Source organism: Nelusetta ayraudi, unplaced genomic scaffold (genome assembly GCF_046127955.1).
Source record: "Nelusetta ayraudi isolate G7.1 ecotype Tasmania unplaced genomic scaffold, CSIRO-AGI_Nayr_v1 ptg000034l, whole genome shotgun sequence".
Classification (NCBI taxonomy): domain Eukaryota; kingdom Metazoa; phylum Chordata; class Actinopteri; order Tetraodontiformes; family Monacanthidae; genus Nelusetta; species Nelusetta ayraudi.
Genome location: NW_027466084.1, coordinates 5,116,336 through 5,131,476, shown reverse-complemented (window position 1 = coordinate 5,131,476; position 15,141 = coordinate 5,116,336). Strand labels below are relative to the sequence as shown.

At 41.9% G+C, this 15,141-nt stretch overlaps 1 protein-coding gene across 3 annotated transcripts in view; it reads right to left on the bottom strand.

The window, feature by feature from the left end:
• The window catches only part of smg1 (SMG1 nonsense mediated mRNA decay associated PI3K related kinase), an 83,991-nt gene extending 69,586 nt beyond the window's left edge, over positions 1–14,405 (bottom strand). For 2 of the 3 annotated variants that reach the window (XM_076032663.1, XM_076032665.1), the window contains exons 1-7: positions 14,166–14,405; positions 11,154–11,305; positions 9,505–9,657; positions 7,255–7,391; positions 6,643–6,701; positions 1,619–1,832; positions 859–984 (exon numbers count right to left, since the gene is read on the bottom strand). In XM_076032663.1, coding sequence (XP_075888778.1) covers positions 859–984; positions 1,619–1,832; positions 6,643–6,701; positions 7,255–7,391; positions 9,505–9,657; positions 11,154–11,305; positions 14,166–14,242 — 918 coding nt within the window. In that variant the 5' untranslated portion in view covers positions 14,243–14,405. The remainder of the gene's footprint in view (positions 1–858; positions 985–1,618; positions 1,833–6,642; positions 6,702–7,254; positions 7,392–9,504; positions 9,658–11,153; positions 11,306–14,165) is intronic. The other variant, XM_076032664.1, reaches the window with a different exon arrangement.
• Positions 14,406–15,141: the final 736 nt, after the last annotated feature.

Here is a 15,141-nt window from a genome sequence, read left to right as displayed (position 1 = left end):
AAGCTGCGCATGGGACGTACTTGGATATTCCAACATGATAATGATCCAAAACACAAAGCCAAGTCAACCTGTCATTGGCTAGAGCAGAATAAAGTGAAGGTTCTGGAATGGCCATCTCAGTCTCCTGACCTCAATGTCATTGAGCCACTCAGGGGAGATCTCAAGCGTGCAGTTCATACAAGATAGCCCAATAATTTACAGGAACTGGAGGCCTTTTGCCAAGAAGAATGGGCAACTTTACCATCAGAGAAAATGAAGAAACTCATCCACAACTACCACAGAAGACTCCAAGCTGTCATTGATGTTAAAGGGGACAGTATGTTGTATTAAACACTGGGGGATGTAAACTTTTGATCAGGGTCATTTGTGTAATTTCTGTTGTCATTGTGATTTAAAAAGAGTAAACACGTTTTTTTTGCTAATAAATGGTTTCACCTAAGCACAAACCATGAGTGAAATAAAGGTTTTTGTGTTATCATTCATATTCTCTGAAAAATGGCCAAAAAAAAAAAAATCATAAATTCTGCCAGGGTATGTAAACTTTTGAGCACAACTGTATATCCGTCCTTCCCATTGTGTTCAAAGTTTTCGAAAAATAACACCTTATTCTTTTGTCTTGTTCAAAAAGAGAAAAAAATTGTGAGTGGGAAAAAAAAAATTCACTGTATGTTGTTTGGACACAGACACTGCATTTTAACGGCCTGTCTCGATAGATAGATAGATAAATAAATAAATGATATGGCTGTCGAAGTTAACGCGGTGTATACATATAAACACATATATAAATAAAAAATAATAAACTAAAATTGTAAAAATGTTTTTCCCATGGCCCGTGGTGAGGAGATGGGACTGACTTACTCTGAAGTTGATGCTGAAGATGTGAGGGTAGCACCGCGCCACCTGGAGAATACAGGTCACACTCTGACAGAGCAGCTCCGGCGTGTCCACGTTCTCTAGGATGGACTGCAGGTTGCTCATCACCAGCTGGAACACATAGAATCACTGAGCACTGAAGACACTCGCAAAGCACTTAATGTCGCACGTCAGTGTAGACCAGTGTTTTCCAATCACTGCGCCTCAGCCACACGAGTGGACACTAGTCTGGTGTGCCGTAAAAATGATCCACTGCCATCCCGTTTTCCTCCCAGGATAGCAGCTTTGTGAGAATCTAAACAGGTTTCAGACTGGGTGAGTAGAAATGAATAACTACGATTGTTATTATTAGGATAAAAAGTGTCATTTAATATTTTATTATAAATATGGGATTAGATATATAATACTAAATCTGCTGTGGCTCAAAATAAAGGGTTGAAAAACACTTGTCTACACATATAATCTCTAGGCATGAAGGATGATGGATGGATGAACTGGTTTGAATGATCCAAGTCAAGGTCTGTGTTTTATTTATTTTTTTATTTATCATATTATTATTAAATTTATGTATTTATTTTATGCAAGAAATTGTTTAATAGCAGTTAGGACGCCTTGTCAAATGTGCATATTAAAAAAATAACAATAATAAAAAAAGAACTACACTGTATATATCCTTGCAATTACAAATATTATTACAAGACGAGATAATAATCAATTATCAATAATAAAAGTGCGGTGCTGCTACCTGCATCATGTGAGAGAAGGCCTTCCTCTCCCCGGCCGCCTCCAGGGCTCGCTGGGCTCCCACCAGGTAGAGCAGCTTCACCTCGTCGCGGCTACTGGTCGTCAGCTTGACGAAGAGCCACTTGAAGATGCGCTCGGCCTCGTAGCTGAGCGTCGTGCACAACAGGCCCACGCAGGCCGCCGCTTCCTGACGCAGCTCCCACAGCAGCTTACTGCTGCACGTCGCAAACATCGGGGAGGAAAAAAAAACACAATGACAACAGGTCACACGTGAGACACGCAAAGACAAATCAGCAAAAGTCTGTGTGTGTTACAGGGTAAATAAAAGTCATGGTACCAACACATCTGACAACGCCGATATTCAACACCTTTGCTTCTTCTTGTATATCCCATCCAAAAAGCACCTCAAACGTACAACTCCAGCAAGCATTCCTATATATACAGTAGGCTTTTCTTTTAACTTGTTAAGCACTTGTGACGTACTTCGAAGGGGCAGCTCCACAGCTATAGTGCGCTGTGTTGGACCGTAGACACACTGGCCTTGTTCAGACTGCCAGCCAAAATCCAATTTTTAGCCCATTCAGGTTGAAACCGGATGACTCTTTTGTAGTCTGAACAGTCACAAATCGCATGAAATACGATTTTTGCAAGACGATTGAAACCACATTTTGGAGGTAGTTTCTGAACAGCTCCAAACACACCGATCGGTTTTGACTGCCCGTGACGACTCAATGCGCCAGACCAGAGAGCACCATTCAAGGTGTGCAGCTGTAGCGTAATGGAGCAGACAGAAGAAGTAGAACAGCAGTCCCTGGACAGAGGAGGAAACACATTGCCTCATCAGTCTGTGGGGAGATTGCTCCATGGTGAGGGTCTCCTCTATGAGGGTCTCCTCTCCTGACTGTAGCTGTCCAAGACTGCCGTGCAATGCGCTGCTCGGCTTGGCTCTCAAGGCTCTGACTGCCTTTGATTACTTTGGGCAGGGGCTCGTGGCAGAACCCGCTGCTTGCTGACAACAGGAACAGCTGAGGAACGATACGTGCTTTCATGTCGGTCTCCAAAATACCTGGAAAGTCTCCAATAATACCAGGAAAAGTCAATACATTTGTCACTAGTCGCTTTTGGCAATGAGGGTAGCCAATAGGAGACATTCTGGGGCAATGAGGGTAGCCAATAGGGTGAGCGTGAGTGACTGTACTTGTGACGACCTGTACAGCCCCAGTATTAAGTTTGTCTGCGAAGCAGATATTGCAACATCAAGTGGACACATTTAGAATAGCAGTTTCTGTGATTGAAAAATTGCAGTTTTTACACATTGCAAAATCATCTCGTGGGGGGGGGGGCCGTATGTTTGACACCCCAGGTGTAGCCGGAGACCCAGGAGGGTAAGAAAGACCCAGAACAGTCTCCTTTATTTTAACAAGCAGTGAAGATGAGGACAACCTGATGCCTTCTGTTTCAGAGACTTCCCAATAGGATTGTGTAGAGCACCCAACCAATCCATAAAGAGAAGGGAGCACTTTGAGACGGGGTCGCCGACGTGGTCAAAGCAGGGGCAGAGGCAGCAGGCCCCGCCTCCTGGCGGAGCATGCTGCCTTGCCCATTTACGGCATACCGTTTAAAAAAAACGCCATCACCAGCCGTTCCTCAACACCGTCCGTCAGGTCAACAGAAAAGAGAATGGCATGAAAAATGAGCGGGAGCGGTCATAAACACAAAAATGGAGCCACAAGACGCAAAGAAAAAGGGAGCAAGGAAAACCCAATTGCCCAAGCGCGACTCCTATTTTGTTCGCCCTAATCCTCTTCTGTGAAGAGATGAACCTGACGGTGTTTGCACCGATTCATTCCTGACCCCGACCCCCGGTACGCCGCCAACAACGTTACCCGCATCATGGTTAGAGTTGCCAACTGTCCCTTAAAACACAGAATTGTCTCGTATCTGACAAGGAAATTATTGTTATGAATATAATTATCGTTTTGGATCGATATGGGACGGGGTCTGTTCTGTATTTCCGAGTTATCGTGAACGAGAGTTCCAGAGTTTGCGTTCAAAACCGTAATCTTTGCAGCCGCAATCAATACCATCGCACAACCCATACACAACAACTGCGTACTGGCTGCGTAGCTTGCAATAAAGTAGGCTGTGAATAAGGACAGCTTGTTCTTTTCAGCAGCAAATGAAAATGGCTGGGACTCCTCTCAATTTCGAGGAGTGAGCTCTTGATCACTCTCAACTTTAAGCAGTCCTGTTCAGAGTTTTACTGCAAGGTTTTGAATGAGAAACAGCTACCCAGTGCTACAAGAAGTGAGGAAAAAACACAGTGAAAGAATTGACATGAAGTCATGTGTGGTGGCACAAGACGCGTCACTACCCTGCGTTGAACCTATTTTTTTTATGTGTATTTGCTTTATTCATTTATTTCCTTTGTAAAAGCCATCCACTGTGCAATTTCTTGATTGTTGTGTAAAAATATGTTCAATTAAAAGATTTTAATACAATTTAAACATTCAGCTTATTTTGAATGTAAATTGGTAACAAAGCAGTTCAAACTACGTGAACTATATCCTTTTTTTTGAAACCCCAATTTAAGGGGAGGAGGGCACGGTCGTGTAGGCCCGGCTCTGACTTGTTCCGTCACTGGGCAGAGGCATAAGGAAGAGGAGAACGCTGAGGGGTAGAACCCAGGAGGACGGGGAGCAGAACGAGGCAACGTGCCATAATCAACATCTCTGGCAAGGAGTTGTCAAGGAGACGAGAGCATCCAAGTCCTTTCCAAATGATCATCTTCTGCGCCAAACCCACTTGGTTGAACAATTTAATACTAAGATTGATCTCTTCCGTTTCGACAGGAGTTTACTCCTTAAGGCATGGTACAAACACAATGTCACAACATCTGTAAGCTCTGCTTGACACAGTCGAGACAGACTCTTTTTCACGTAGACAGCAATTCAAGCCCAGATCTACTTCTTTCCCTTTAATTCAGAAATTTTCTAAAATGGTAAATTTTGATATTGACAACTTATTTGAGGGTAAAAGGACATACAAACAAAGCAATCTCTCTCAAAAAGAAAAGAGCTTTAGAAGCATTGTCTAAAGATGATCATTTAGTGTTCAAAAAGGCAGACAAAGGGGGTGCTGTTGCTGTCTGGGGTAAGGAAACGTATGTAAAAGAGGCATTTCGCCAGCTTAATAACTCAGAGTTTCATCAAGTGTCTTACAATCCAAATGAGTCACTTAAACAGGAACTTGGAAAAATAGTATCTGAGGCAAAAGGCATGGGTTGGATAACTGAGCACGAACTTAAGATTTTTGTGGAATCAAAATCCTAGAATGGCATAATTTTATATGCTGCCAAAGATACACAAAAGTGTTGAGAACCCTACAGGTAGACCTGTGATATCAGGAAGTGAAAGCCCAACTGAACCAGTTTCAAAGTACATAGACTATTTTATGAAACCATTTGTTTCTTCACTCCCTGATATTTGAAGAATGTGCTTTTCAAGTACATAGTTTGGTGGGGTCGGTATATTGATATTTCCTCCTGAATTTTTCAAACAGCATTAATTCTAATAGGAGGTTGTTTTTGGAATTTAGTGCAGATTGTATCAATTTTCTTGGTCTCATCATCAATAAAGACCATCAAGGTTTTTTTTTTTTTTTTTTACATACTTCTTTGTGTAGGAAGCCAACAGACAGGAGGACTATTCTGCATGACAAACGTTTCCACCAAAATTGGCTCAAAGAGAATGCACCTTACGGACAGTTCCAAAGAGCAAGACAAGTCTGGCTTCTAAAGAAATGTTTTGGAATGGGGTTATAGATACACTGCTCTCCAAAAAGCCCATACTAGAGCGAAACACACAGAGAGGTCTTTAACACTTAATAAGAAATGTAGCCAAACAGACAAAGAGACAGACCAGTATGTGTCATTATGTACAGTACAGAGGCTAAACAAGTTAAGAAAATCATGGCCCAGTTCTCAGAAAGAGTTGGGCTATCACTCAGACCGACGATCTTTTAACCCTTTAAGCGCCAGAATTTTTTTTAAAGAAAATACTCAATTTTGATATGAAGATTTCAAATGGCTGTGACTTCAAATTTTGTAAGAGATAAAGCCGCACTGTAATTGAGAAAAATCTTCAGTATGACCCAAATTTTGTGAAAGGAGTAAAAAAAATTTGGGTTGTTTGTTTGTTTTTGTATTATGTCAGATGTCAGGGATCTGTATGTCAGTCTCCACAATACCCCACAGGCTCATCAAAATGTTTTATCCACTTCTGATAATTTTCCACATATCTCTACCACTACCTCCCCCATTTTTTTTCACTCACGCGCCCTCTGTCAGCATTAGCGGTGTTTGAGCAGTCCTGCAGCACCATATTTGCCACTATGGCCTGTTTAATTCAGCACTGACGCTTGTTGCAATTTTGCGACCATGGCGCCTAAAGGGTTAAACCAGCTCTTCCCTGAACCTCCTCTTGTCAGCTTTAGAAGATGTCCTACTCTACATGACAGACTAGTCCGCAGCTACCTTAAACCACATTGCCAACTAACGTGGTTGAGCACCAGGCCCAAGGGCTCGTATAAATGCCATCAGCGTAATCACTGTGCTAATGTAATGCAAACCAAAACCTTTCAGGATATTGTATCTCGAAAGCAATTCACCATTAACCATTTCATTAACTGCAAAAACACATTTGTCACTCATAGGTTGGATTGTTCTGTGTGCAAGGTGTTCTATGTTGGAAGAGCTAAACGTTGATTACAAGGCTGACTAGCTGAACACAAAGGAAGAAGGCTTATTAATCATGTGGAAGCAAGTGATGTCTATATTATGTTTTTATTATTATGTTGTTGGAAAAGCATGTAACTTAAAAAAAAAAAAAACAACTCCACACAATGTAAACTGTAAACTTATATTTTCTAACAAAGAACTCAATTTCCAATGTCGAAAAAGACATGTAGACATGTAAAATAACTGTAGAAAGTCATTAGTCAACAGACAAAAAAGCCTTTGCTTACCTTTCATTCAAAATATCATTCAAAGTGCTGAGGACAGAATCCAACTGTTTAACCAGAGTCTGTGAAAGAAAATCAGAAATTAAAACATCTGCTGGGAAACCGGTGTGTTTTTACAAGAATCACTCGAGTCCCACTTCAAAAACATTTGTAATAGTGGCTGTTGGCACATCTCGGACTTTTTAGCAGTGACCGTTGAAACAAGACAAAATCCAAAAGAATTGTCAGCACTCCCAAAAAAAAAGAGAGATGCGTCAGAGAAGGGCGGCAAAATGGAAACCGCTCCCGCACACTGCTTGACTCTCTTCCTTTTTATATTATTATTATTATTGTTGCAACATTTCGGTCAGAAGACCTTCATCAGGCATCACATCATGAAGGTTTTTTGAGAGAAAATATTGGACATTTATTTTGCAGGACACACAATTCAATTCAATCATTTTAATAATTTATTCATTAGACATGATAGAAAGGGGGCTGATTGCTGTGGAATAAATTTGGGTGTCAAGTTCATGATGAGGAAAAAACTGATGATGATGGTCCTTTGACCCCACCATCAGTTGAGAAATGCTAATTTAAAAAGATACAGTTATATTTCTACATAGTCTCACTGACCACTTTGCTCTCGCCATGGCTGATGAATTCTTTCAGCTGCTTCAAATTGGCCAACCTCCGGTCGCGGTCGTCCTCCCTGGAGACTCGTCGGAGGAGGTTGGCCAGCCGGGTCTCCTCCGAATGGCCCATCCCTCGCTCTGCAAGGACACAAGCAACGACATTAGCGGCAACACCAGCAGCAACATCAGCTAGCAGTTCCACCGACACTGCAGCTCAGCTATTGGCATTTTCTTCTTAACTCCAAAATAGGCAGTAAATATAATAAATATAAAAATGTACCTGCTTTTTGGATCAATATTTCAAAGTATAATTATAAGTTAAAGCTGCAAGCAGCGTTATAGGGACTGAGCCCTTGCGACCACCCCCCGATGCTAGGGTTGCAACGATTTGTCGTCGTTGTCGACAAAAACTAAAATACGAAAATAATAATAATAATAATAATAATAATAATAATAATAATAATAATGATAATAATAGCCAACGACGAATTCCATTGTCGACAATTGTAGGGTACATATGCACACGCAGCTGCTGTCAAACAGTAACACTTGGGAGCATTTTAGCTTTTAGAAACACGTCGGTAAAATATTAGCTTCTAAGCTAACAAGCAGAGCGAGACATCACAAATAAAACATATTGGCTTGAATCTACATTTTGTAAGCGTATTTTGTATTGGACAGTGAAAAAAAAAACAGTAATCTACGTATGCTATGAATTGGGATCACTTGTTCTTTTCAGCCTTATTTATTTAACTCATTTATAAAAGCCATCCGTCCTGCACTATATTGATTGTTGTGTAAAAATATGTTCAATTGAAAAATTTCAATAGAATTTAAACATAATGTCTAATGTCTATTGGTAACAAAGCAGTTCAAACTATGTGAACCACATACTTTTTATAAAGGATACGGGACATCAATTATTAATTTAACTCATTTATGGATTTATGTCTAAACTGATTGGGCAATATAGATGTCAATTGGTTTGAAATAAGAAATTTTTATTTACTTTTTGTATGAACCAGCCTATCAGCAGCAAAGTTGAATAAATTATGTATTTTTTATTTAAGTAGCCGTTTATTATAATTTTCCACATAATTAAAGCAACTTAATGCTAAATTTAAGAAAAATGTAATAATTATCCGATTAGTCGACTAATCGCTTCAATAGTCGGGACTAGTCGACTATTACAATAGTCGTTAGTTGCAGCCCTACCCTCCGCCCCCTACACCTTCCGACCTCTCCTGATGCCTACCAACCCCTTCTGTTGTAAGCAGATGGTCTCATCTGCTTACAACATTTGGTGAATTTTGGAGTACGGGAAGGGGGTCAAAATGGGGATGAAAGCCGCGCAGTGGAAATGACCTTGATGGGCCGTAAAATGAAAACGGTTGGGATCTCAAAAGTTTCACCACTTACGCTGCCATGAAGGTCTTGTCTGTGTCATACTACACTTTCAGGAACATAGCACTTACGGTTTCAGAGCCTTAATGCTTTGAGATCTTTTTCGAACAAGTGAAAATAGTTCACTTCTGGTTTGTCAGGGGTCAAAGGTCAGCATTTATGAACGCGTGGGTCTTTGTCCCATGTCTCAACAACGTTCCAAGAGAGCACTATGACCATTTTAGTGTTTGCGTCTATGTTGGGGGCGCTATTGAGCAGATTTGTAAAGCTTTCTTAATAGAATTCATTTTTCACCAGTTCTGATCTGCATAAAAAGAATTTGGTGCAAATCGAATCATGTTCAGAGGGTCTAAATGGAGCTTGAAGTCGCTTGAAGGAGAATAATAATAGAGAAACAAAAACAACAGGGTCTTTCTCCCTATTTGAAAGACCAGTTCGTTTCTTCATGGCGCAAATCGAATCATATTCAGGAGGTCAAAATGGAGTTCAAAGTCGCGTTAGGAGAATAATAGTGAAGCAGAGCAAAAACAATAGGGCCCAGTTCGTTTCGAACTGTTCTTCCGCGGGCCCAGTCCGTAAAAAACATACATAAAACATGCGACATGGTCCTAAACGGCATGCAAAATACATGGGTCTGGGAATACACGAATATTGGGGGGTGGGGAGGGAGTTAATTAATTATGAGACAAGGTGATCTAAAGCGATTTTAGTAACAATAAGAAGAATAAGAATAATATATATACATAGATGCAATAATCAATCAACAGATCAAGCAACAACAATAACACTGTCAAGGCTGTTTTCACTCTGTACTATCTGATTACACCAGATGCCAGTTCCAACTCACCTTGTGACTTCTTCATGTCCTTTGAAGTTAAAGCACCATTTCCATGCTGAAGACAGGTCAAATCTGATTCTGTCAAGTCATTTGGCCTCAACTCTTGCCCCGACTTCCAAGCAAATGCACTATCACAGACACCTTGGCCAGCTTCATATCCTCCTGTGGGACAAACGCAAACTTGTTCAGTATTTTAGTATGAGCAGCTGTTGCATCATTAACATGGAAGGCTGCCACCAGAGGGCAGCGTCCACACAAATAAAATAACATTACGCCCAAGTCGGCCATTGCGCGTTCACATTATGTTTGATGTTAGCAGATATTATAAATTCACCTGCAGCTAATTTGGAAATCAAAGTAAAGGATGTTATCAAAGCTGTATTTGCAGTGCACCTGGAAAGAATTCACAGCGCTTCACTTTTTCCATATTTTGCTACGTTACATTTCCCCTATTTTGCACCAGAAGCGTCAGCAGAGCGTCCGCGTCGACGCAGTAAAACGCGGCCACTAAAGTCAATGAGCAGGCTCACACCAGGCGCAGAGCGGCCACGTTTCAGAAGCGTCCCAGAAGCAGTAAAACGCGAGCCGCTGGAAAAGAACGCCAGAATTTATTCTTTGACGCTTGCCGCGTCCCTCCTGCACCAATCGCAGCAGGTGGGATCGTTCAGACAGGAAGTCAATGGTGTAGAAATACGGTGGATCCGGTTGATTTTCATCATAACACACAATGTGCTGGATTTTGTATTTATATGTGCTGCACTTTACTGTGAAACATCAACGTGACGCATCGGCTTCAACGCTGTTCAGGTCGGCCGTCAAACAAAAACAGATTTCACTTTGAATCTCAAACTATGATGAACAAAATGCATCTATACTTTAAATACCTGCATTTTGTTTGATGCCAGCAGTTCGCTTTATTATTTTTCTTTTTTTTTTTACACACATCGATACTTCGAGACACTGTCCCAACAGTGTCTCCAAGTATTGATGTTTTGTTTCATTGTTGTTTTCTTTAAAAACACGCGAACACTACCTGGGTTGTCGCGCGATCTTGCAATCCTCGCGTGAACTGATTGAGCCGCTGCGCGAGACGTTCTGCTCGTAAAACGCATACTGTGGGAGAGGCTGCTGGAGCATCAGCAGAGCGTCTACGCGGTCGCTCTGCTGACGCTCTGCTGACGCTTCTGGTGTAAAACAGGGGTTACTTTTTTCCAAAACGGATTAAATTCATATTCCCTTCAAAATTCTACACAAAACACCCCATAACACCCCAAAAATAACCTGAAAAGGTTTGTCTTTTGCTAATTAATTTATTAAAAAATAAATTTAAAAAAATGGAGTCTTTGCTCAATACTTTGCTGCACATATAGGCGTCAATAATATTCTTTTGAATAGACTACATCAAAGTTTAGTACGCAAGTATCAGGGCGGCGTCACCCCATCCTCCTCTCCAGAACCTCTCCAGCTCCATCATCACCGTCAGTATCACTACTGGAGGTAAATAAAGTTGAAAGCTGCACATACAGATTTCACAGTAAAAAAAAAACAAAAAAAAAAACAACTTCAGTAAGCAAATGGGGTGGGATGTTTATGGCTTTAAACAACAACTTCCTATTTCCCGCCTCATTAACGAGTCTCTAATAATAGTTAGGTCTTACCCTTACCCTCTTCTTGCTGTTTATGTGCGTGTGCGTAGGCATCCCTGGCCCCCACTGGCTGGTCTGGTTGGTCTGGGCAGCTGGGGGCCAAACCATCAAACAGCTCTGAGGAACAAAGATCTCCGTCCTGGTTGGATGACAGGCCGTCAACTCTGCACACAATGGATGTGTAAATTAAACAACTGATGTGATATTTGGGCGTGTGTGTGTTTGCAAGTACAACCGAGAATCCTTCTTGAGGAACATAGACGCACATAGTCATAGAGTCAAAAATGAAGTTGTAGATTGGTGAAATAAGACGAGCTGTAAGATTTATTTCTTTATTTCTTACTTATTAATTCATATACTTTTCCTTTTTTCACACAATATTGTTGCTGTAATGGTGCAAATTTCCCCCAATGTGGGATTAATAAAGGCTTCTATTCTATCCTGTAGGAGTAAAAAAAAAACTTGGCACAACCTTGGCCAGGTGAGTGTGTGTGTAGGATCCTCAGCCAGGTGAGTGTGTTTGTGTTTAGCTTTGGCCAGGTGAGGTCTGACCCAAAAATATCAGGGTCAACATTTTCCTCCCAGTTCAGCCCTGATTTATTGTCTGCATATTGAACTCATGTCTGGACTTTTCAGATTTAGCTTGGTGCCAATTCATTCATTCAATTGTACTTGTAATTAAATGCGACTAATATCGTTTAGTGACCAAAACACACACACACACACACACACACACACACACACACACACACACACACACACACACACACACACACACACACACACACACACACACACACACACACACACACACACACACACACACACACACACTTTGTGGTTGGTAGATAATTCCTTTGGTGTAACAATGCTTCTTGGAATTAAATCTTATATTGTTTGAAAGCCTATTTATTCCCATTTTAAATAATGCCATGCTTGTAAGGAACATGCATTTGTGGGGTGAGCAGCAGAGCTCAGTATCTGGGTTGCACCCCTGAAGAATGTGACAAATCTTCTCTGCCGAGTCTAACAGCTTATTTTGCTGTTGCTATTGACTGTTTTTTGACCTTCTGGTATGCCCAGTTGCTGCCAATCGAATGCCTGATTGGCAGCACCTGTGAAAATGCCTTGTGCTACAGTGGTCAGTAGGTGTCGGCATAGGGCTTCCAGGTGCACTGCCATGGCCACCCTCCACCGTCAGGCAAGTTTGCGCTGGAGTCAAGGCCTGCACTGGAACCTGATCGTGTGGAGGAAAGTTATGTTCAGTGACGAGTCCAGATTCTCCTTACGGCAGTTGGATCGTAGGTTCAATGTGTGGAGAAGACGCGCTATGCAGATGCTGCACCGACCAAGTACTATCTTTTGACGGAGGCAGTGTGATGGTGTGGGGTGGCCTCCAAGATGACAATGCTCGCTCCCACAGAGCAAGGTTTATCAGAGACTACCTCCAAAATGTTGAAGTGGAGAGGATGGAATGGCCCGCCAGCAGTCCTGACCTCAACCCCATTGAACACTTGCGGGATCAGCTTGGGAGTGCTGTTGGTGCCAGAGTGACGAACACATTACTACATTGGCTGGCTTGCGACTAATGCTGGTTGAAGAATGGGATGCCGTCCATCCCACGGCAGCGTGTGACCAGGCTGGTGACCAGCATGAGGAAGTCACCTTCCACACGCGACTGAGGTTCCTGTTTGTTAAATGAATAAATTGTTCAGTTGCCAATATGTTTTGTTTCTTCAAATGTCAATAATACAATCCATAAAACAAGAGTCAAAGGTAAAAAAAATAAGCTTTTTGACTCGGCAGAGAAGATTTGTCACATTTTAAAGGAGCGCAACCCTGATACTACTGACACAACCCACAAATGCATTTTCACAACTTGAAAGGGGTATAAACAGGATTTCCAACGATATGAGACTTATTTCCAAGAAGCACTGCATATATATCCACACACACACACACACACACACACACACACACACTAGCTTTTTGAAAAAAAACCCGCACCCCCTTGTATTTCAAACACTATATGTCACTGCATTGATGTTAATGTTGCATCCGCTGTCAGCCAAAATTCTACGACTTATTTTTAGTGGTCAGTTTCTTGACCAACAATAAAGTCAGCAGAGTGGACATTTAACAACCCCCGCCCTCCCACCCCTCCCCATATTTCGCACACTAGACGGACTGTGACTGTAATGCTATAATAACATTCAGAATGTGAATTTGAGGCGTTCTCTTTTTCTGCTCACCTTCCTAGTGCACCTGCAATATAACTCACTATAAGGTTGTAACAGCACAAAGTGAATCCGGTACATTTTAATTTAACGAGTACCTTTGCACGTTCTGTTGTAATATTTTTTTGGGGGGGGAACCGGTTTGGTGATCTGGCGTCGCGGAAACAACGCCAGATCAATTGGCGGCAAGGACCGCCACTGGAGGTCTCCATCAAGCTCGCTGGGTGTGTTGGAGTTTCTCAGGGAAGTCGGAAAGTCTTTTTTTTTTTTTTTTTTTTCTCATACGCGACGCGACTCGTCGTTCCAGCAAGCACCGTTTCACGATAGTTATATTAAATTGTAAATTCGTGCTCAGACCGGAAACTCACTTATTTCATCGCCTAGCCCTAAATAGACATTTTTCCCCCTTTTCATTGAAGGGCAATGCTTCCGGCGCTGAACCAAAAGCAAAACCAGTCGTCAGTTGGAGGTGATAAAGCTTAATTAATGGCACCAGTTTCTTCCTCATTTCCTTCAGCAGACTCGGCTGACATAGGCGGGCGGCTCATTGCGAGTAGTGAATCAAACCTGTGCTTGACACCTGATAACAAACTGTCAACGTGCTTCTTAAAAAAATAAAAATAAATAAATAACAAACATATTTCAACAATACGAATTTGGCTACATTTCAGTTCATCAATTCAAACAAACGGGTATCCGTACACTTTATGTGGCTTCATTAAAAATAGCACAATTTAGGCCATGCGAGTCCCAAACACATTCCCACGACCCTCCGCCGAGCACCGACCTGGGCTGCCAGTCATTCCAGGGTGGCTGCACTCTGTGGGCGCCGCTGAGCCGAGACCCCGAGGCTTTACGTCTCATTACCTTGTGGGGAGCTGCATGGTCCGCCGGCAGCGGGGACGTATGACTCTTTAAGGTTACTTTTATGTCTCGTTAAGTGTCGTCAATTTGTTAGCACGCTGTCGCTATTGCTAGCTAGGTCTTCTTCTTCTTCTTCTTCTTCTTCTTCTTCTTTTTCTTCTTCTTTTTCTTTTTCTTCTTCGTCTTCTTCTTCTTTCACGCCCGTGTGTATTCGCGGCTATGCATTATCGCCATCTTGTGGCGATACAGAGGGACAGCCTCCTTCAAACTCACCCAAAGGAAGACAGGCAAAAGACATTCAGTTCTACGAAAGTGAGAAGTGGTTTTCTTTTGGATAGCAAAGTTAAAAAGAAAAACAGAACTACCTTGTAATGTTTTAGTTGTTGTTGTTTTTTTTTTGTTTTGTTTTTTTAATTAACTTTCTTTCTTGGAAGCGGTTTCACAGGTAACAGCAGGACAGTGCAATGAAATGCGGACTTCCATTCTTTCCTTTTCCCCCCTTTATTCCCTCACACAATCCCACCCACCCTTTAGAGATCGATTCATAATGTGAGTCCAATATTCGACATACGGACCATACGTGATCCCTACACCAAACATATAAACAAATACAAAAAAATAAACAAACAAACAATGGACGATGGAAAGTAACATTTCTTTCAGCCACCTGCCATGAGACGGACGATGCAGAAGTTTCCAGTTGAGGAGTATGAGTCGCCTCACCAACAGGGTAGCGAAGGCAAGAACAGTCTGTGTGATTTTAGATGTAGAAAGCTGCAGGGGGGCACCGAACAGAGCCAAGAGGGGATCTGGATAAACTATTGCGCTATATGCGGTGCTAAGGGATTTGAAGATTTCAGACCAGAATGAGGTGAGCCTGAGGCAGAGCCAAAACATAT